We start from the raw sequence: 16,132 nt of genomic DNA on the forward strand, positions 1-16,132 counted from the left end.
ACCGCGGCACAAAGCTGTTGAAGGCGGCAGCTCACACCCCCTCCGTCAGGAGCAGAGAAAGAGAGAGAGAGAGAGAAAGAGACAGAGAAAAACAAACAATCAAAAATCAATACGTGCCCTACGAGCTTTTAAGTATGCAAAGCACCGTGCAGCATGTCGCTTCACGAAGCAGCTGAACAGAAGGGAGAGAAGGGAGCAACATGAAGATAATCTTTCAGCATTTTTAGACGAGCATCCGTATCATCTAGGTGTGCGAACAGCCCCCCTGCTCAATCTCCCTACGTCAGGATCAGAGAATGTCAGCGCGATATAGAGAGAGAGAAAAGTGAGTTGGGTAGCTTCTCAGCCATCTGCCAAGCTTCCCTTGTATGAAATCAACTGGGCAAACCAACTGAGGAAGCATGTACCAGAAATTAAAAGACCTATTGTCCGCAGAAATCCGCAAACCAGCAAAAAATCCGCGATATATATTTAAATATGCTTACATATAAAATCCACGATAGAGTGAAGCCGCGAAAGGCGAAGCGTGATATAGCGAGGGATTACTGTAAAAGTATTATTACGAGCTCACAATCTTTCTATTCCTCTTTTCTCAATCGCAGTTTAATTCAAATTTGTACAATTGTGGGAGCCTGGAACTTATAGCAACACCACTGGGGGCAAGGCAGAAAGCAAATATAACAAAAATTACTGCAAACAAAAATGCGTGTTATTTGGATACCTTTCTACTTCCAAGCAGACATTACTGCCCTGCTATGTAGCACAATCCCATTCTAACATTTAAATGAATGTTAATAATTTGCGGCATAATAGTAACTTGAAGTCATCTGCAATCCTTTCCCCTCCTCTATTAAAGAGAACATTTATTTATTAAGATATTTGGTAACCTATCATGAAAAAGGAACATTAAATATAGTCTTTTTCATCTGATTAGCTTTAAAATTGCATATATTATGATTTTTTTTTTATTTAGTGTGATTGATTTACTGGTACTACTAAGGAATAATAATTTATATACAAATAATTGATATACAAGTAAGAACAATAATGGGAAATCACACCAGATTACTGGACAGTATAAAGCTGGTTAATCTACAAAGCTGATGTCACACACAATGAAAATTTCTAAAAGGGTTATAGAGAGAAGACTTCAGGAAGAGACCACCAAAGGGCAGGAGCAGTTTGGTTTTATGATAAGGAAAGGAACAACTGATGCAGGTTTTGCATTGAAAGAGCGTTGAGAAAGCTTCAAGAAATAAAAGGTTTACAAATGGTGTTTAATGATCTGGAGAAAGCTTCTGATAGAGTGCCACATAAAGAGTCCTAGAGGTACATAAGAGAGAAATGAGTCCTAGAGAGGTATGTGAGGATTGTCCCAGATATGTATGATGGGGTGAGGACCCGTTAGAGTAGATCTACGCCAGGGATGTTCATTAAGTCTTTACCTCTTTGATCTGGTTATGGATATGTTGAATCATGGGATAAAAGACCAATCCTCCTGGTGCATGCTTTTTGCTGATGACACTGTGTTCTGTAGCACCAGAAAAGAGGAAGTGGAGAGGAAGAATGGGCAAGAACTTTGGAAGATAGAGGACTGAAGATAAATAGGAAGAAGACAGAATATCTGAGGTTTAATGATTCTGATTTAGAAGTTAGCCTGCAGGGGCATTTAAATATCTAGGATCATTGGCATCCCAAGATGGAAAACTAGATGCAGGGATAGCCCATAGAGTGCAGTGTGGATGGAACAAATGGAAGGAGGTATCTGGAGTATTGTGTGATTGAACAATTAAACCAAAGATTAGAGATAAGTGGTGAGACCAGCAATGGTGTATGGAGCTGAGCCATGGGCAGTAAAGGGAGAACAGGAGAAGTTGTATGTGGCAGAAATGAGAATGTTGACATGGATGTGTGGGGTTATACAATGAAAAAATGAGACAATCAGAGAGGTAGAATAAAAGTGGGAGAGATATCTAACAAAGTACAGGAAAGCAGGCTGAAGTGGGCATGTGGTGAGGAGAGATGATGAATATGTGGGCAAAAGAATAGAAATACAGGGAAGAGAAATCGAGCCAATGCAGAGGTGGATAGATGAAGTAAAAGAACATCTAAAGGAAAAGGGCTTGACTGGCAAGGAGGTGCAGGACTGAGCTGTTTGGAGAAGGTTGATCAAAGACATCAACCCCACATAGAACTTGGAAAAGAGGACGAACTAGAAGAAGGCTGTACAGTCATCCCTCACCTATCGCGGGGGTTACGTTCCAGATCCCCCCACGATAGGTGAAAATCCGAGAAGTTTTATTATTTATATATATTTTAAGGCTTTATAAACCCTTCCCACACTCTTATAAACCTTTCTCACTCTCTTGTTAACCTTTCCCACACTCTTATAAACACTTCCTATGCTCTTAAACACTTTCTACATTCTTAAACACCGCAGAGCAACACTACACGCAGCGATCAGACGTCGATGTTTGTGCCACTCGCTTTGTGAATGGGGGGGCAGCTGAACTCACGTTGAGCAGAAATGGACTTTGTGCTGCTTCTGCCAGAATGCCTGCTTGTCGCTCTGCGCGTTCTGAAGGAGGAGGAGGAGTGGGGGTGTGTGAGGGCTGAACGCACTTTTGCTCAAACCCCCATCCCTGGAGGCGCAGTACACTCCTGCCACTTCGCATTGTTAAGGGGGTGGGGAGCTGAATGAACGCTAACGAGAAGTGGACTTTGTGCTGGCTTTGTGCTGCTTGTCGCTCTGCGTGTCAATAATTTAAAAGTCTGTACATCACCTATTTTCCTGTCTCACTGCCTTGTCTTGCATGAAGTTAAAATGTTTTATAATAGTGAGATGTTAATCATATCCTTAGCCCGACATCCACATATCATATGTGTTAACAAAGTGTGTTTTGTAAGTTTACATGTGTTTAAAGCATGTGGGATGGGTATTTTAAGGCTTAAACTATAAAAATGTTTATTTATATGGTCTTTCTATATCGCAGATTTTCACCTATTGCTGATGGGTCTGGAACATAACTTCCGTGATAGGCGGGCGATACAGTGAAGCCCCAATAGGTGAACTGCAATATGGCAAGGGATGACTGTATATAAAAATCTAAAGGTAGCGTCTGTCTTACATGCACTTACTGGTGAACCAGTGGGCCTACAACCTTGATCTTGGTCTCATGAGGGGCAAATGACAACTCATGGTGTGCATGTGCTCAAAAGTTTGGTCCAATTGACATGTCACTATGTGGGTACACAGTCTATATGTTCACATTGCCCTGATGGACAGTTGTACCAATTCACGGTCCTCAAAATGTCATAAAAGGAAAGAGACACATTTCTGTCTCTTGCCTTACTGTGACCTGAAAATGTAGAAAAAAGAAAAAGGTGTAACTGAATGTATAGATGGTTGAGGTGTGGATAATATTGGTCTGTCTATTTTACGGAGAAATTTAGAAGCATGTAGTCCATGTAATTTACTGTTGTGTGTGTTTATTTTGGGTTCTTCCAGTAAAGGTCTTCTAAAATGTTTTTGTCATTGGCCATTTGGTTGTATGCATGTTGTTTAATGATGTTTACATTTTTGAAATCTAAAATGTGAAAAATGAGCATGACAACAGCAATACCTAATGTACAATATACTGCAATCAATGCACAGTTACATTTTATAGTGACATCAGAAAATCTGCTTGTGAGACTGCACACACTACAAGATAACTGACTGAAATTTCTGACATGACAAAAATTCTTCCAATTGTATGACAGCCCAATCGTAAAACAAATTGGGCATAGCAACCTCTGTCATAGTGCACCTGAAATGACAGCTGATTAAGCTGAAATTCACTCTGACTGAGAAAATCAGTCAGTGAATAAAAATCAGGCCTAAAATTGTATGTATGCCTGACATGAGATAGATAGATAGATAGATAGATAGATAGATAGATAGATAGATAGATAGATAGATAGATAGATAGATAGATAGATAGATAGATACTTTATTAATCCCAAGGGGAAATTCACATACTCCAGCAGCAGCATACTGATAAAGAACAATATTAAATTAAAGAGTGATAACAATGCTGATAACAATGCAGGTATACAGACAGACAATAACTTTGTATAACGTTTACCCCTAACCCCCCCCCCCCCATGGAATTGAAGAGTCGCATAGTGTTAATCGAAAGCTTATGATGTTATATGCACTGGTGGAGCAAAACATCTGGCTAGCAGCAACCTCCGCAAAGTTATCAGGGTTTGCTTCTTTCTTATGGCACAGCCAAACTGATTGAGAAAGTGACATGGCAGAAAGAAGAAGAGCAGCAACATCTGCTGAGCATGAAGCTAATTGCAAAAGGTGACAATGTGATAGGAGAAAGAAGAATGACAGCTCCAGCATGAAGTTTTGCCTCAAATACCTGGAGCTGGTACTCGTGAAGTACTGGGGTTGGAACCTCAATCTTAGGAGTACCAGAAGTCTGTATGTTTCCCAGTATTTATTATACTTCATGTTCAGCCACTCATTACCTTAAATGGTAAGTAAAATAAATTGATTATCTTTTATAAGATAAATGGTCTGGTCATAGTGGATGGCAAAATTACAGTTCAGTTGTGATGTTAATATGACTGTGTTCTGGGAAGCATTTTGAGCTAGTTGTCAACATGAAAGGAAGTACAGCGTATACCTGTACTGTAACTGAAGTTTGTGATTCTGTTCTCATTCCTTGGTTCTTATTTTACCGAAATAGGCTATTCTCTTTTTGACATTTTCCTACCTTGTGTCTTCTTTTTCTTTTACATGGTAGTCACAATGCAGCTCAATAGCATGCTGCTCTTATGATACCAGATACACAGATGGTTTAGAAATATCCTAAGGCTTATTTGGGTACTGTTCAGAGTTGTTTGACCAAATAACATGCTTAGTGTTACTGAAGAAAAGTCTGCAGTGGAAAATTTCATAGGCAGGAAATGACATGAAATGACTAATCTACAGCTGGTTTCTCACTTTCATAGTCGTTCTCCTATCAAGTTATGTGTACAATGTTTGGTATTGATATCCTTCAATAAACTCTCAAGCCTTTTATACTTCAGCCAAGAAAATTCAAAACACTTTTGCTAAAGAGAACAGCCATATGTCCATCTTATTCTGCAAAACATAGGAATGGACAATATATTAATATATTCTAAGGTGGATACTTGTTTAGTTGTGCATTTGACTGAAAACAATACGAGCATGCAATAATACCTTTTTGGCTTTAACCCTTATTTAAACATATTTCTACATGCACTCAGAAGAATCCAATGTTATCAAATGGAATTCCAGTATAAATTAAAGAATAAGCAACAGCATTAAGTTTTTAGGGGTGGCACGGTGGCGCAGTGGGTAGCGCTGCTGCCTCGCAGTTGGGACACCTGGGGACCTGGGTTCGCTTCCCGGGTCCTCCCTGCGTGGAGTTTGCATGTTCTCCCCGTGTCTGCGTGGGTTTCCTCCGGGCGCTCCGGTTTCCTCCCACATTCCAAAGACATGCAGGTTAGGTGGATTGGCGATTCTAAATTGGCCCTAGTGTGTGTTTGGTGTGTGGGTGTGTTTGTGTGTGTGTCCTGCGGTGGGTTGGCACCCTGCCCAGGATTGGTTCCTGCCTTGTGCCCTGTGTTGGCTGGGATTGGCTCCAGCAGACCCCCGTGACCCTGTGTTCGGATTCAGCGGGTTGGAAAATGGATGGATGGATGGATTAAGTTTTTAATATTACAGTCAATAATGACATGAAGAGCAAAATTTGCATTAATAATCATAGGGTGTTAGAAATAAATTAATGTTGTTTAAGTAACTACCCTGCTATGGGAAGGGAAGGTCCCCTGGGAAATCAAGAAAAGTTGCTTGATGTAGTAGCAAATATTTGGTGTTCAGCAAAATAACCCGTGGTAATCGGAGGGGTTCAATTAGTGCTCCAGTGTTAGCTGAACATACAACTTTACTCTGGTACAATAAAATATACTCTTAAACAGATAATATGCTATCAGTTATGATATGCAGATCTTAAGTATGCTTAACACATAAATACACAATCTACAAGGAAAGGCCCTGCATCCTTATACTTCTAACCAGAATTACCCTGAAAGGAACTTTGGTGACATATGCAGTGCACACAACTGTGCTGTAGAGCAGAAGCGGCCAACTTATGCGTTCCAACATTGCTGATACTAGCTTCAAAAGAAACAAACGTTTTGTGTTAGATTTTTTTGAAGTAAATCTAGAAGTTATGAACAGAAAACCTTGTTTTCATTTCTCGATTTCAAAGTGGAGTTTGAAACGTCACTAGCTAAAATGATTTTAATGATGTAGATTAAGGTGCGTGTCAAGAAAAACCCGTGCTACAGAACAGCGAACAGGGAAGCATGCCATTTCAAGAGTAGAGTAACTTAAATGAAAGAAACGATTTAACAATTACCTTCTGGAGAATTTGTATTGAAGTATATTTTTATATTTGAGCCTGGCTGCACTCGAGTCCTAATTGGGATCCTGAGGTGGTTGGTTGTGTGGTGGGTGAGGCAATGCGGTGTATCAGCATATGCTCCCAATCACCACCTCCATTAGTAATGACCACTGAGTGATTTACAACACCGTCACTTGTTTGTCACATGTTTTATTCAGGGACATCTTTAAATTTGACTTAGAGTATTTTGGCATTGCTATGGTTTAATTGGTGGTCTGGAATAGGAACAGAACCTGCTTCCATTTCAAATTGTAGTGCTGAGCATATAGTGCCTATAAAAAAGTATTAAGCCCCTTGGAAGTTTTCACATTTTATTGCTATTAACATTGAATCACAGTGGTTTAATTTGAGTTTTTTTAAAAATCTGGTCAATAGAAAAAAAATCAAATGTCAAAGTTAAAACAGATCTCTGAAAGTGATCTAAATTAATTACAAATACAACCACTAAATAACTGATTGAATAATGTGACAGATAGAGGGCGCTGTTGTCCTCTTGAACCTTCTGACTTGACTCCAGACACCAGGTAAAAGTCCAAATATTATTTTTATTTGAACAATAACGTGCACAAATCACCCTCCACTCCACAATACTCATAAATTACCAATAATCAATTAATACAATCCTCCACACTTCCAGACGCGTTGCCACCCTTCCACCCAGCTCAGCTCGACGTCTGGGATTTCCCATAGTCCTTTTATAGTCCTTGACCCGGAAGTGTTTCACCCTCTCTGTCCACGTGACCTGGAACACTTCCGGGTCAGATAAAAACTCTTCTTCTTCACCCCGGAAGCACGTCATTCTTCCTGTCGCTATGACTACGACGTACTTCCGGGTTATAGGGCACATAATAGTCTCTGGGCACTCCTGCAGTGCCCCCTGGAGGTTCCCATGGTATCCAGCAGGGCTGTGATGAAAAACTCCACTGTCCATGATGCCCTGCTGGAACTCTGGGCACCTCTATGTTGCAGGCAGGGCTCCACCTGACGGCCTGGGGGTATTGGCCGGGATAAAAGGCCGGCCATGTCCCACAATAAGTATTCACTCCCTTCAAGCCAGTATTTAGTACATTCAGCTTTGGCAGCCATGACAGCCTTCAGTCTGCATGCACAGGTCTTTTTCAGCTTTGCACATCTGGACACTGATATTTCTCACCATTCTTCTTTACAAGACTGCATGGACTTTGTCAGATTGCATGGGTACAGTGAGTGAACAGCCTGTTTTAAGTCCAGCAATTATTACTCAACTGGATTGACGTCTGCCCCTCTAGAACATTAAGATTATTGTGTTAAAGCTGTTCCTACGCAGCTTTGGCTGTATGCTTGAGGTTGTTGTTTTGCTTAAAAATACATTTTCTCCTAAGGTGCTGGTTTCTTCCAGACTATATCAGGTGTTCCTCCAGGGTTTTATTTTACCCTCTACTCTCATAAGCCTTTCACGGTCTGCTGCACAAAGTATCGCCACAGCATGATGCTGCCATCACCATGGGCCATGGTGGACATGGTGTGTTTTTAATAATGAGCAGTGTTTGGCTTATGTCAAATATGGTATTTAGTTTGATGTCCAAAAAGCTCCATTTTGGTCTCATCAGACCATAAAAATCTCTTCCAACTGACTTTAAAGTCTCCCATGTACCTCCTGGCAGACTCTAGCTGGGATGTCACTCTTTGCCAATCCCCAATAAAACTGTGACTAGTGAAGTAGTTGTTGTTTGCCCAGTCTCTCCAATTTCAGCTGCTGTAGCTTGTAATTTATATAGAGGTATCATGGGTCTCTTGATGTCTTCCTTCGCTGGCCTTCTTCTTGCATGATCACTCAGTTTTTGTGGATGGCATGCTCTAGACAGATTGACAGCTGTGCCATACTCTTTCCATCTCTTAATGGTTGATTTAACTGGCCTCCAAAGGATATTCAATGGCTTGGGTATTTTCTTGTCTCCATCCCCTAACTTGTGCTTTTCAATCCCCTTTACATGTTTGCCTGGATTATTCTTTTGTCTTCCACATGCAAGGGAATTTATACTGTGATCAATGGAAACCCAGACAGGTGATCTCCACTGAACTAATTCTGTGACATCTAAAGCCAACTGGCTGCACCAGTGATGATTTAGGAGTGTCATACTAAAGTGGGTGACTGCGTGTGAAATTGGTTATATCACTCTGTAGGCCGGATTGTGTTTTATACTGCATGTATAATTCATTTTGACCACTTTGTAGAGATCTGTTTTCACTTTGGCATTTATAAGTCTTTTCTGTTGACCAGTGCCAAAAAAGGCAAATTTAAATCCACTGTGATTTAGTATACTCAGAGGTTCTCAGTGTCGGTCCTGGGGACCCACTGTGGCTGCAGGTTTTTGTTCCAACCAGCTTTCTATTTTTAATTGGACTCCTGGGCTAATTAAGTGAACTGTTATTTGTCAAATTCTGTGTTTTGGGAAAAATTATAGAAATTAGAAAACTAAGTTTGGTATATTAAAATGTACCAAGCAGTTATATTGGAATAATGTATTTTGTTTTCTTTTAAACAATATTTTCATCTTGATTTTCATTCTGTTTTTTGCAGAGTGTTCTAATTGTTTAATTAATTCATTATTTTCTAATTAGTGGGTCTAACGCTGAAGTAGTTGCAGCCTTGTTGTTTGCCTGGCTGTCTGCTCCGCTGGTTGTCATTATTAGGATATAATGAAGGGAGTACAGTGATCCCTCGCTATATCGCGCTTTGCCTTTCGCGGCTTCACTCTATCGCGGATTTTATATGTAAGCATATTTAAATATATATCGCGGATTTTTTGCTGGTTCGCGGATTTCTGTGGACAATGGGTCTTTTAATTTCTGGTACATGCTTCCTCAGTTGGTTTGCCCAGTTGATTTCATAAAAGGGACGCTATTGGCAGATGGCTGAGAAGCTACCCAACTTACTTTTCTCTGTCTCTCTCTTGCGCTGACTTTCTCTGATCCTGACATTTGGGGGATTGAGCAGGGGGGCTGTTTGCACACCTAGATGTTACGGACGCTCGTCTAAAAGTGCTGAAAGATTATCTTCACGTTGGCTACCTTCTGTGCAGCTGCTTCCTGAAGGACATGCTGCACGATGCTTCACAAACTTAAAAGCTCGAAGGGCACGTATTGATTTTTTTATCTGTCTCTCTCTCTCTGCTCCTGACGGAGGGGGTGTGAGCTGCCGCCTTCAACAGCTTTGTGCCGCGGTGCTTCGCATACTTAAAAACCAAACAGCCCTATTGATTTGTTTGCTCCTTTGAAGAGGAAGATATGTTTGCATTCTTTTAATTGTGAGACTGAACTATCATCTCTGTCTTGTCATGGAGCACAGTTTAAACTTTTGAAAAAGAGACAAATGTTTGTTTGCAGTGTTTGAATAACGTTCCTGTCTCTCTACAACCTCCTGTGTTTCTGCGCAAATCTGTGACCCAAGCATGACAATATAAAAATAACCATATAAACATATGGTTTCTACTTCGAGGATTTTCTTATTTCGCAGGTGGCTCTGGAATGCAACCCCTGCGATGGAGGAAGGATTACTGTAAACTGCACAGAGAAAGGGCAAAATAGAATGAAGTCAACAAAAGGTTGTTAAGCATTTAAATCTCTAGCAAAAGCAGAAATTTTCCTAAATGTCTTATAAATGTAAAACATGCTGCGGTGCTTTCTTAATGAAGTGAAGAGAAAAAAATGTCTGCTGATTAATTGAGCTCAGTGTTATCAGATGTTGTCACTGATTAGGAATGTGGTTGGAACAAAAACCTGAAGCCACAGTGGGCCCCCAGGACCGACATTGAGGACCCCTGGAATGATAAAATGTGAAAACTTCCAAGTGGGTGAATATTTTTTATAGGCATCATATACAGACATACAATATAATTTCCAAAGCTTGTACATATCTCTTAGCTTGCAAGCACATCAGAACTAACTTTAATTAGATAGAGATAGATAGATAGATAGATAGATAGATAGATAGATAGATAGATAGATAGATAGATAGATAGATAGATAGATACTTTATTAATCCCAAAGGGAAATTCACAATCAGAACATTAGAACAATCTAGACAAGATTCACATTTATTCCAACAAATCTTACCAGTTCAATTGACTTAATTCTTCAAAAATAACATGAAGTTTAGTTTTGAAAGAACCTAAAGTCTTACTGTCTACAACACTACTTGATCACTTATTCCATTTGTCTGTTCTCCCTTCTGCAAAGAAAAATTTCCTAATGTTTGTGTGAAATTTACCCTTAACAAGTTTCCAACTGTGTCCCCGTGTTCTTGATGAACTCATTTTAAAGTAGCAGTCTTGATCCACTGGGCTAGTTCCCTTCATAATTTGAAACACTTCAAATATGCCTCCTCTTAATCTTCTTCTGCTTAAATTGTAAAGGCTCAGCTCTTTTAACCTTTCCTCATAATTCATCCCCTGTAGCCCTGGAATCAGCCTAGTCGCTCTTATGTACATCTTCCACCATTCATACCACAGCTGTCTTTAAAGAGCCATATAAAGGGGATAGTGTGACATATAACCTTTAACCTTTAACCTTCATGGTCTATATTCCCTCCTTTGATAAGCAAACCTCTCTAACATTTTATCTTATTGGTAAACATTTTGGCACTGAGGGTTTTTGTACATTATGATTAAATGTTCTGATGCAGCTAATAAGTTCAATCTATAAATTACAAGGAATTTAAGAATAGCTACAGATAACATAATTTGGAAGGAGAATTGTGGAGCTGAAGGTAAGACCATGCTAAGCAGCAGCTGATGATATTACTGTCAAAGGCACAGAGTCCACATTATATATGAATACGGTCTATTGAAATTAGTGTGAATCTACTCAATTGGTATCTTGCGTACAAGTTATTTGTAGTATTCCTTATGATGCCACATTCTGTGAAGAGTACTGATAAAACTCAAGATTGATTGAACGGTCATCTAGTTCCCTAGAAACAACTGAGGTGTCCAATAATAATTGTAATCAAATTATTTTCTACAACAGAAAACAGAAACCTTAAGTCATTTGCAGTGTATTACTTTAACGACTAACCCTGCTCTTCAAAACCAAAAGACAAAAGCTTACCTAATGTCAACTGTGTTATATAAACAATTACTCGAACCCCAGGCTTCAATTCGAACTCCACTAAATTTTGGTTAAGAGCGCTGATCAGAATTTCAGAAATCTGTTTGTAAAAATAAGAGAAAAGCATTAGTTTATAGCAGACTTGAGCACGCAGAAACTACTAGCAAATGAAGTACAACAGTACTTTTCAGATCAAGACCCCAGACATTCACAGGGCAGGCTGGTGAGAAGGCTTTCATTGGCTTCTTACCTGCTCCAAGTCTGATTCAATTTTCTTCCTCCCTTCAGTCATGTTTTTTTGTGGTAAAAGAAACAGTTCAGCGGCAGTGGGCACACCAGGGAAAACAGCAACCAGTAGCCGCTCTTCAGGAAATTCTGATACCTGAAAAAAAAAAAAAAAAAATGTTAACTTCTTTTTGAGGAGGTATATATTCAAGGATGGCATGGTGGCGTAGTGTAGTGCTGCTCCTCACAGATCCACTGTCTTGGGTTGTTGTCTATGTGAAGTTCACTTGTTCTGCCCGTCTCTATGGGCTTTCCTCCAGTTACTCCAGCTTTCCTCCCACATCCCCAGGGAGGTGCAGGTCAGGTTAACTGGTGTTACCAAACTGACCTCTTATTGATGTGTGCATGAGTGGGCCCTGTCCAGACTGCTTTCCATCATATGCCTGGTGCTGTAATCCAGAATTAAATTAAGCATGCGTAAGAAGGTTAAAAAGAATGTTAAGCATGTGTAAGACCTGGTTAAAATATAATAACAACAAACCATGGTTCACAGAAAAACTCTTTGTAAATGTAGTGCAGGCAAATTTTAAATCACAGAAGTATAACTCAGAGATAAGTTGAGAAGCACAGACATCTGGGGAAGTAGAGCTGCTGACCCTTCACATCAAGAAGAGCCAACTGAGGTGGTTCAGGCATCTGATGCCTCCCTGTGGAGGTGCTATGGACACGACCAGCTGGAAGGAGACCCAGGGGAAGACCTAGGGCATGCTGGGAGGATTATATCTCCAAGATGAACTGGGAATGCTTTGAGATCCCCACAGTATGAGTTGCCAAGTGTGTTTGGGGAAAGGGATGTAAGGACCTCACTGCTTAGACTGCTATTTCCACAACGTTGTTTTGGATAAGCCGTGGAAAATGAGTGAATGAAGAAGTACAATGTCCATAGCTTATCACTTAAGAGCAAAACATTCTGCCACTGTTAAAAGCTTTAACATTAGGCAGCAGAGTTTGTCGCAGACTACAAGCCATGAATGTATAACTTATATGCAAGAATGCCGCAAAACCTAACGCATTAACTCCAGCTATTTATTGCAAAGTGGATCACATCAGATGGAAGACTTCTAAAAAAATTTGAGATACTGGGCCAAAAAAAAATTATTTAGTGAGATCTGATAATTCTTACACATTACCTCCATAATGGAGAATTGTGTCACGTATCAAGGACTTATATGAAAAACACAAACCATCATAGTTGACTGTAAGTAGCTAAGAAGTTGTCAGCTGTGGTATTCACAAGGGATTACCGGATATTGCTGAACTACCTTGGTTAAACAATATCACCTGCTTGGCATCACTGCCAGACACACACCTACAACAGTGGTCACCTACATAGTCATCAGCCGGGTACCACCATTCATCAATGTTTTGCACCCCTTACCCTGGTACATCTCCTTGTGTTGGAGAAGTGGAATGGATGTCATCCTGCCATCCCTGCAGCTAGCCTTTGCATGTGATGTTAACAACCCAGTTCTTGTTGTTCCTCCTTAGCCACAACCAAAAACTCCCCTTCTTTTCGTCTTTCAGCAGTTCTTTTTCTGCTCTCTGTCTCTTAATTCTGTCATAAACCGAAATGAGCCATTGCAATGAGGACACTTACACAAGACATATGGTGTCACATTGTTTAAAGTGCTTTCATTTTCACTCCATCCATTTCGGGTTCAAAACCCTTAAGTGCAAATTGTGCATCTCCATTCTATAAATAAAGTGCAGGCTAAAAAACAAAAAATAATTAAAATCCACTAGGGAAACCAGTGGCTATCATTATTCCTTTCCCTGCGGCTGTCTCCCCAGCTCACACCCCCATAGTTGAGATGCTGAAAGCGTTGGTCGGTTTTTCTCAACTCCCGTCCCTTCCTCCTAAACTGGCATCTACCTGGACTCACTGAGCCGGACCTCTGTCATCCTTCACAAATTCCCAGTGCTTTCTAGTTCCCTGAGAGGCTGGATTATCACAGAGGCTTCTCTTTATCACAGAACAGATCAATACATATCTTTGAGCTATAACAAGACTGTATTATCAAAGCACCGCTAAGCAAAAAAAATCAAAGATTACAAAGTAAAATGTATGTGTTACATATGCACATTATTTTATATTTATTTAAACGAGAGAGCTATACTTTATTCAAACTGTATATCACTTGACTTGTGCTGTACTGAGTCTGAGTCAGCTCAAGGAATTTTGAATCTGTCACAATTTCAAATACTTAATGGAGTGTGCTTGGCATGGTCACTTAGAAGGCAGCTTTCTCCTACTTTTCCAATTCTGTGGAAGCTTGCAGATTGAATCTTGGCTGTTTTGGTAGTAGTTCAGCCAGGAAGCATCATTTTTCCTGCATTCTTTATGTTGTTTTATTTTAATTTAAGGATAGCATGTATGTTAATGTGTAAGCCTGCCGAGCTACTGATCAACAAAATATTTGTTGCAAGCACACAGGAGAATTGTGCTCAGATGGCAAGTACTATGTCAAAAGCAGCTAATCCTCTTTTTTTAACTTGTAATCTGCCAATATCTAAAAAAATACCACATGATAAAGTAAAAAAATATTGATTTATTGGTAATGGAAACATAGGGCAGTGAGATAAGCCTCTGCTCTCATTACACATTATAAATGATTCATGGATTTATCATTAACTTGAAACAACACTTTTTTTCTGCCATTAGCAGTACTTCTTTAAACATCAAATAACTGAATCACACTTTGTAGTTCATTTTGAACCAAAGGATTTCCAACAACAGAGAAATATCAATAGGCTGCATTTTCACTTCATTTAAACTCCATTAGGTACATCTTGGATGAGAAATAACGGAGCCTTTAACACCACTGAAGATGACCTCAAAACGACATTTTAAGATCTACATTGATAGGGAGGACTAAAATAACACATTAAGGGGAAAGTAAATGGTTGCATAACTGATTTTCAGAATCATTCAAGTTTTGCTTAGATTCTTGATTAGGTTCACAATATCACTTTAATACTGATACAGAGATCAAGCTGAATCTATAAAATGGACATTACTAAGAAAACAATGTGCTTCCTTATGTGTCCTCTTTTTCTGGAAGTGCTTGTTTCATAAATTCTTATAGTTGGAGATGCCCTGTGAATATGTTTTGTTATGTTATGATGTTATACTAAAATCATTTAAATTTATTTTAGCCTCATCAAGCAACATGCAATACTCCAGAATGACAAAGTGAAAATAGGATTTTAGGAATCTTTGCAAATTTATTCAAAATAAAAAAAACGGAAATATCCCATTGACACAAGTACAGTGGAACCTCGGTTCACGAACGTCTCGGTACACGTACAAATTGGTTTACGACCAAAAAGTTTGCCAAACTTTTGCCTCGGTTCACGACCACACACTCGGTATACGAACAAGCCAGTTTCCCTTTCGGTTTGTTCATGTTCAGTCTCTCCCTGTGCATTTCCTGTGCAGCGAGCAAGAGAGAGAGAACGAGAGAGCGCCACACACACACACACACACACACAGGCAGTGTGAGAGAGACAGACGCACACACACAGGCAGCACGAGAGAGAGGGGCTGGATGCATAAGGTAGGAAGACAGTTAAAGAATGCACTGGGATTGATTTTGTTTTCACTTCTGTTTACAGTGATCGGTTAGTAGCGTGAATTGTTGCAATGTTACTTTTCTTGGTGGTTTATTAAATTACGGATTTTTTTCAAATGTTCATTTTTTCCCCTGTGCTTAAAACTCATTAATAAAAAAGTGTTTTTAGCCAGCGGTTGGTAGCGCTATAGCGCGAACTATTGCAGTGTTAGTTTTCTCTGTTGTTCATGGTTTTCTCAGTGTTATTCAATGTTTTTACATTTAGTTTACTATTACGCTGTGCATTCTATGGTTTAATTAACTATATTTGTATTTAAAAACTTAAAACAAATATATATTTACATACTGTACAGTTCATATGGTCTGGAACGGATTAATTGTATTTACATACAATCCTATGGGGGAAATTGCTTCGGTTCACGACCAAATCGGTTTACGACCAGAGTTTTGGAACGAATTATGGTCGTGAACCAAGGTTCCACTGTATTCAGAGCCTCTTCTCTGACACTTGAAATCTGGCTCAGGTGTATTCCACTCTATTGATCATGGCCTAGATGTTTCTTTCCACTGTTTGGACTTCATCTGTCAAGTCAACTTGGGGAGCATGTACTGGTACAGTGTGTTGCCGCACCCACCACATGACGAAACAGCTCGGGATTCCGGTTGGTAACCCCCCAGGCAGTCCACTCCCACACTCCG

At 39.8% G+C, this 16,132-nt stretch overlaps 1 protein-coding gene across 1 annotated transcript in view; it reads right to left on the minus strand.

Annotated features, from left to right (window-relative positions):
* sorcs3a (sortilin related VPS10 domain containing receptor 3a) overlaps window positions 1–16,132 on the minus strand; it is a 1,273,344-nt gene that overhangs the window by 54,071 nt on the left and 1,203,141 nt on the right. Inside the window, exons 23-24 of the mRNA XM_051922209.1 lie at window positions 11,827–11,958; window positions 11,573–11,676 (exon numbers count right to left, since the gene is read on the minus strand). Coding sequence (XP_051778169.1) covers window positions 11,573–11,676; window positions 11,827–11,958 — 236 coding nt within the window. The remainder of the gene's footprint in view (window positions 1–11,572; window positions 11,677–11,826; window positions 11,959–16,132) is intronic.

The sequence above is a fragment of the Erpetoichthys calabaricus genome, chromosome 2, assembly GCF_900747795.2.
Source record: "Erpetoichthys calabaricus chromosome 2, fErpCal1.3, whole genome shotgun sequence".
Lineage (NCBI taxonomy): Eukaryota > Metazoa > Chordata > Cladistia > Polypteriformes > Polypteridae > Erpetoichthys > Erpetoichthys calabaricus.